Source organism: Condylura cristata, unplaced genomic scaffold (genome assembly GCF_000260355.1).
Source record: "Condylura cristata isolate star-nosed mole 26May11 unplaced genomic scaffold, ConCri1.0 scaffold00020, whole genome shotgun sequence".
Classification (NCBI taxonomy): domain Eukaryota; kingdom Metazoa; phylum Chordata; class Mammalia; order Eulipotyphla; family Talpidae; genus Condylura; species Condylura cristata.
In genome coordinates, this window is record NW_004567121.1 from 31,358,534 (window position 1) to 31,365,166 (window position 6,633).

The 6,633-nt window shown below is 61.0% G+C and overlaps 2 protein-coding genes across 2 annotated transcripts in view; one reads left to right on the forward strand and one right to left on the reverse strand.

The window, feature by feature from the left end:
- GDF7 (growth differentiation factor 7) overlaps positions 1–3,604 on the reverse strand; it is an 8,327-nt gene extending 4,723 nt beyond the window's left edge. Inside the window, exons 1-4 of the mRNA XM_004686060.1 lie at positions 3,546–3,604; positions 2,334–2,416; positions 388–527; positions 146–223 (exon numbers count right to left, since the gene is read on the reverse strand). Of these exons, the coding sequence (XP_004686117.1) occupies positions 146–223; positions 388–527; positions 2,334–2,416; positions 3,546–3,604 (360 nt within the window). The remainder of the gene's footprint in view (positions 1–145; positions 224–387; positions 528–2,333; positions 2,417–3,545) is intronic.
- Positions 3,605–4,645: 1,041 nt separating this feature from the next.
- Positions 4,646–6,633, forward strand: part of HS1BP3 (HCLS1 binding protein 3) — a 32,793-nt gene continuing 30,805 nt past the window's right edge. Inside the window, exon 1 of the mRNA XM_012727357.1 lies at positions 4,646–4,761. Coding sequence (XP_012582811.1) covers positions 4,646–4,761 — 116 coding nt within the window. The remainder of the gene's footprint in view (positions 4,762–6,633) is intronic.

The window sequence follows — 6,633 nt, forward strand, 5'->3', positions numbered from 1 at the left end:
CCGCCCACCCGTGCGCCGCCGGGGGCGCCGCGCTCAGGCCTCGAGGGCGCGGCGCGTCTGGGAACCCGGGTTCGGATACTCCCCGCCCTGCCCCGGGTCCCCAAAGATCGGGGCGGGGAAAGGGGTGCAGAGCAGAGCAAGTGACCCTTAAGGAGGACAGGGCCGGAACGACCGACGGGTAGGAGCCGGAGTGGAAGCGGAGGTTCTCGGAGCCCGGACGTGCCTGGGCATAAGCCAAAGACAAAAACCTTGAAGAAGCGAAGGAATGGCTAAGGCAGCCCAGAGGTGAGACCACCTCGCGGGAGTGGCACCCCGAGTTCGTCTGTGCATTGCAAGTAACGCCCTTCTGCCTGCCTGCTAGGGGACTGGCTTGTGGAAACTGGCTACCGGGTATTTTGGGGCGCAGCCAGAATCCTGCAGGCTGCGGAGAGCTGGGAGCCGAGGGGAGGCCGGGTGCTCCTTGGCTTTCTCACAGCGCAGGGGCGCAGAGGGTGTGTTCGTGGAGGGGGCGCCGATCCGGGCGCAGCCTGGTGAGCGAGCCAGCAAGTGTGGGTTCAGCCCCACAGGCAGGCCGGGCACCCTCCGATGCGGGATTTCCCAGGCGTCCTGGGGCCAGCCTCCCGAGGCAGATGTGGGCCTGCCCCAGAAGGACCCCTTAACGGGCCAGTCAGGTCAGCTTCCTTTGAAATTGAATTTGCTCTGTGTAGGAACTCAAAATCTCGATGGGGCGTGGGGCGGGTGGCCACGGTCACTTTGGTGGGTGTTGGCGGTCAGCCCTGCTCGGATGTCACAGGACCAAAGTCCCCTGAGCCTCTGCTGCACTCTGACCCAGGAAGAGGCTGGGGGAGCGGGGAGTTCCTGACTGACTGCGCCAGAGGCTCCCCAGTTCCTCCGCACTAGCTGCTTCCTTCCCAGGAACCCCTGAACTCATGGGCCATCCCCACCCTGGCCTGGCGGAGGAGCCTCAGCTGGGTTCAGCTTGGGACTTGCCCCCAGGCCTGGAGTATGGGGTTGAGAGGGAGTCCTGCACGCCCAGGGCTGGTGCAGGGCAGGAAAATCCCGTGGGCTGGGGCGGGCGGAGGGGGGGGTCCCCAGGGCTGGGGAGGTGCTGGGGACCCCAGAGCTGTAAGAATATGAAACCAGGATTGAGAGCTGCCAGAGAGTCGGTGGCCAATGTCTGTCTTCCTCCCCTCCCTCCACGGGCAGCGGGCACAAGCCTGAGCCCACAGCAACTTGTCTGACAGGACCCCCCCAAGCGCCCCCCACAGGTTTCTCCTCTGCTGCAGGTGCTAGATCCCTGCTGGTTCCAGCTTCCTCACCCTTGGGCACCCCACCTGAACCTCTGGTTGTTTTACAATTCAACCCACTAAGACTCGTATGAGCACCCCGGGAGCCCCGGCAGCATCAGCAGTCCTGGTTCTGTCTCAGCGTCACCCCCAAAGGCGAGCCCCTTTCGTGCCTCTGCTTTCTCCAGCTGCTGCAGGGTCCCTGGGCCTCACGCCCAGCCAGAACTCTCCTGCAGCTGTACACCCAGTCAGAGGCAAGGGTGCGCGTTTCCCTCACAGCGGACACTGGGGCGCTGAGCCCAGAGGAGGGAGGTCCAGGGGCACTTGCTGGGGTCCTCGCTGGCTCCTCTCCTTCCTCAGTCACAGAAAACATTTGTTCTCTGAATACCAACTATGGCACCTCCTGTCACCTCCTTCTCGCTCCTGCTGTCCTGGGGGGCAGGTGTTAGTCGTTCTACTTCAGTCACAAGGAGAGTTGAGTCACAAAAAAGTTACACCTTGCCCAGAGTCACCTGGTGAGCGGCAGAGGCTGTAAGCACCAACTGCCATTGCCCAGCCCTTGGATGCCCAGTCCACAGTGAGCGGCTTGTTCCATAGGCCCTTCCCAACCCCAGTGGAGAAGCAGTGGCCTGCCTTCCCGTGTCGCTCTGGGAAATTCATGGCAGAGCAAAGAACTTTCAGGTCGAGGTGAAGACATAGTCTGACCCAGGAGGTTCCTTCCTGCTGCTGCTGTCGCTGGAGCTCAAGCACCTGTGCGGCCATCTGACCGCCAGCAGGGCCTGCCCAAGGCGCCAGGGCCACTGAGCGGGGCAGGCCAGCCTCACCGGAGAGGGTGGCCGCTGCTTGGTGACCGGATGTGACCTGGCGGCCTGGCCAGCCACAGCCGGCAGCCAGGCCCCTGGCTGTCCTGCTCAGGGCTTCCCTGGAGCCGTGGAAGACGTCAGTCCACCAACACCCTCCCTGAAGGGCAGCAAGATGCCAGGAGGAGCTCCAGGCCTCCTCAGTGACTCCCTGAAGCCGAGCCCCCATGAGCAGACCCGAGGACACCCGCAGGGGCAATTCCCTGCAGGGCGCCCCTGGGTCCCAGGAAGCTGTTGATGGGCCCCAGGAAGGTACAGCTGCTTGAGAACCTGCAGGAAACAGGCGGAAACGGTGAGCTTCTTCATTAGCTTACTACCACCCACACTTCCAGAACCCTAACCCCCAACCCACACCTCCTCAGGAAGAAGTGGGGTGGGCTCCGATGGGGGAGGGGAGCAGGGTGGATACAAGCACGTGGTAGAGTGGGGTGGCGTTTCTTGGTCTGGATGGGGAGAGGTGGTCCCACCTTCCCACCCCGAATCCTTCCCCTGGAGGGCGCTGTGCTGTCCACGCCGCCCTTGCGGGAGCACTCGGCTTGCTCTGGTTCAGGTCTCAGAATCTGAATGACCCTCTGGCCAACTGGCTGTTCCACACCTCGCTTGTGACAGGTGCTGCCCAGTCCGTGCTTGCTTCCTTGCGGGGATGGACACTCCCTGTCCTGGACGGCCCCAGGTGGCCACTGCCCTGGGAGCTACACGGCATCTGAGAGCATGGGCCTGGACACTGGGCTGGTGCCGCTCAGGGGGTGAAGCTGGGTTCCGCCTGCCTGAGCTCCCTGGCAGTGGCCTCCAACCCCTGGAGCTTGGACCGTCCCCAGCCACACCCAGACCTCTAGACAAGAGCACAGGAGCCCTGTGCCTGCCGGGGCTGTGCCCCTGAGAGGCCAGGTGCCCAAGGAGGGGAGTGGTCATCCCCAGCCCGGCTGCCATGAGCGCGTCTGCTGGGGGCCCCTCTGTGATCTGAGGTGCAGCTTCTTCCTTGGAGCTCAGGGCACCCTGATGAGGCAGGACAGACACTCAGCCTCTGTCCTGTACACCACTGGGCGTTCTGGGTCCTGGCAGCCAAGTGATATTTGAGAATATGATAGATGCCCCCAGGTGTGGTGGCTGGGGCTCCGGAGGGTGAAAACTGGAATTCAAATCCAGCCTAGAACCCTGGGCAGCAATCCTCTAGGCCCTTCCCAAACACAACGAGGGTGACACAAGCGGGGTTCACTCTCTAGACATGAGGGGACGCTGCCGGGGGCCTAGCCAGGAGCCTGTCCTTGGGCGGGACCCACCATGGCCCCTGGCCTTTGCCTCAGAGCTGAAGAGAGGGTTGGGAGGAGGAGGCAGGGCCCCAGGTTGGCCTGGGCTCACCCCAGAAGGATGGCCTTCCTGGGAAGGGAGTCAGAGCTACCTGCCATCACTCACCTGGCGAGGCTGGCTGCCACACAGCTGGGTATGTGCTGCGGACATCGCCCCAGAAAGACCTGGGGGAGCTGCCTGGGCCACTGGTGTGGGAAGGCGACTGCTGGGTGCACTCAGCCCTGGTCTGATGCCCCAGGCCAGGCTTTCTTGGGTTCCGGGGAATTTCCCATACTCAACCCAGGGCTGCCTCTTCCCAGTAACCCCCAGTAACCAGGGCAACAGCTCTGGCATCCACACTCGGAAAGGTGGTGGCAGCCCCGGCCATTGGCTCAACCTGCCCCTGGGGCTGGGCCTGCTGAGTGGGGGAGGGAAGGAAAGAAGAAGGGAGCTGGGTGGTTTCTTTCCCAGAAGGTCCACTAGGGACTAGACCCCAGAGCTCTTGGGGGTGGGAGGAAAAGCAGGGTGAGCACTGCCATCTGCTGGTCACTGGTTCTAACAGCACCACCACGTGGGCTGACCGCCCACCCACTGGCCTTCCAGGGGTGGGTGAAGACTGGGACCTCGCAGGTGAGCAAGCTTCCCTGGGAGCTGGCTGTAAGTGTCCTGAGATGAGGGGACAAGGACCACATGTCTCCACTGTGCAGGGCCATGGCAAGGCTTCCAGGCCACCTTTGCTGGACACCAGCTTCGGGACCACGATAAAGTTCAGCAGCCTCTCATCCTCCTTGTCCTGTCTTTAGATGGGGACCGGGACCCTGACTGTCAGGGCGAGCCAAGCACGAAGGAAACAGTGTGCGAAGCCCTTCCCACGATGCCTGGCTCAGCAGCTGGCCACGTCTGCTGTTTTCAGGGTAAGGCCCGGTGTACCCAGCCGGACAGCTAGTGGCTCCTCTGTGGCCACTGTCTCTGAGCCACTTCCCCGACTTGCGGTCATATCAGTAGGTAGAGTGGCCTAGAGTGGTGCCTGCATTCGGTGTGTTGGATGACTTTGTGACCATACACACTGATTAAAAAAAAAAAAAAACCTGGAATCACGTCTGTGGCTTGTATCTGCATCTCTTGGAACGCCGGCCCTCCTGTGGTTGAAGCAGAAGCCCGGGCCTTCTGCTTTAAACACAAAGAATAGGAGGCTAAATTGTGCCCGGTGCGATGAGAGAGGGGCTGACAGGGCGGGAGCAGAACTGGAGGTGCCAGAGGCCTGTGCCCGGCAGCAGAGGCCTCCAGGACACGTGGCAGCCCATGAAGCTGCCCTGCCGAGGGCCAGGGTAACCTGCGAAACTGAGGGCGTGGAGACCCTCTGGGCTCCCCACTTTCCTCCAGTTCCACGCCACCGCTTAGCTTAGCGCAGCTGGATTCTGCCCACCCAGACTTGCCTTCTGCCATGGACGAGGAGCAGGAGGAACGAGCCCAAACTCTGCCCTGACGCCTGGGGCTCAGAGCGCGACACGGGGACGGGCGGGTGGAGCAGCAGATCACCGCACGGGGAGCGGCCTTGTGTTGATATTTCTTGATCTCTCCAGTTAGTAAACCCGAAGAGGCTCAGTTGTGTCACTGGCGCCAGCTGGATGCCTTGGCAGGGATGTAAATTCAGAAGCTGCCCAAGAGCAAGGTGCTAACACTGAGATTTTAAAGAAGGAAATTCTTTGTCAAGCAATTTCACCTGGGAACGCTTAACTCGTTTTCGTGTCCTCGCACAGCAAAGATAAACAAGGATTTTGAAAATTGAGGCCTTAAGGAAACTGGGACCGATCAGGCCAGGCCTGGAGGGTGATGGCGACCCTGCAGGGTAGATCGCTCTCCCCAGCAGGAGCTTGACAGAGATGTTGGCGACTGACAGGGGCCAAGATGGGGGGGGGGGTGCTGCTGGGGCAGGTGGGTGGTTGGGGGTGCTGCTGGGGGGTGGGAGGATGCGCTCTGTTGGCAGGGGCTGGTCCCCTGTCACTGCCCTTCTGCCGGCTCTGCGCCGGCCCTCTGGGCGTCTCACAGACCCCCCCACTCCGCCTAAATTCACGTTTCATCCAGAACAGTTAGTCCTCCTCTTAGAGAGCTTCATACCGGGTCTCCATATGAGGGCATCCCCCTGTAAACCCCACTGGAACAGAACTGACGGGTCAAGACGACAGAACAGAGCGCCCAGGAGCACATAGCGCCACCTGTCGGTGCCTAGAATACGGCTGCAGCGCCAGTGAGAGGTCAGCACGCTGACCCAGCAGGGCCACGGCCACCTTCTGTCCGGAGCCCAGAACCAAACTTGACTCAGAGTCAAACAATTGGTTGTAAAAACGATAACTGGAGGAAATCCGTGAGTTATTCCTAATCCATAGTACGAGCAATGTTTTTTGAAGTGTAATTTCATTGCAAAACCGGAGAGAAATATCTGTGTTCTGAACCACTTAAAAATCCTAAAACACATTTCAAACAGCATTGACCTTCCCAGACATCATCCAGCAGCCTCCTGAGTCACGGGGGACGCTGGCTTGCTGTGCCCGTGACTCCCTGTGGCCCTCCTGTGGGAGATGTGACTGCTGGAACCCCGAAAAGTGAGCAGTCTGCACAGTAACCAGCAAGCCTGGGGTGTCCGGTCCGGGAGATGAGGCGCCTGGGAACTGAAGGAGACCAAGGGGCGCGACAATAATGTGGGGCTCACCCTCCACTGGCTTCCTGAGAGTGGGCAGGGAGGGGTGGGGCAGCTGAGAAGGCGGCACTGAGCTCCAGGTGGGGCCCTGTGCAGGGGCAATTGTGGGTGCTTGTGCCATCACCTCTGGGTGCCACCCTGGCCCCAGCGAGCGGCCTGACCCCTGGTGAGTCTAGAGGGTGCACAGATAGGGGTCAGCCCCCCCCCACTCTTCTGGCGCTTCAAACTTTTTCAAAATAAAAACAGAAAACTAAGACACGGGATAACAGACACCAAATAACAGACACCAACTCTTAGTGTCTTTAAGCTCTAAAGCATTCTTACAAAGGCGCTAAGAAAAAGACAAATGGCCCAATGTTAAACTGTGCGAAGGGAGCAGAGTAACAAACGGAGGCTCCGGCAGGTGCTCAACCCGCTGCCCAGCGTCACCCTGCCGCCCGGTGTCCAGCGGAGTGACCGGCTTCTGCCTCCCCGTGTGCTCCTCGGCCCTGAGCGGGGGTCC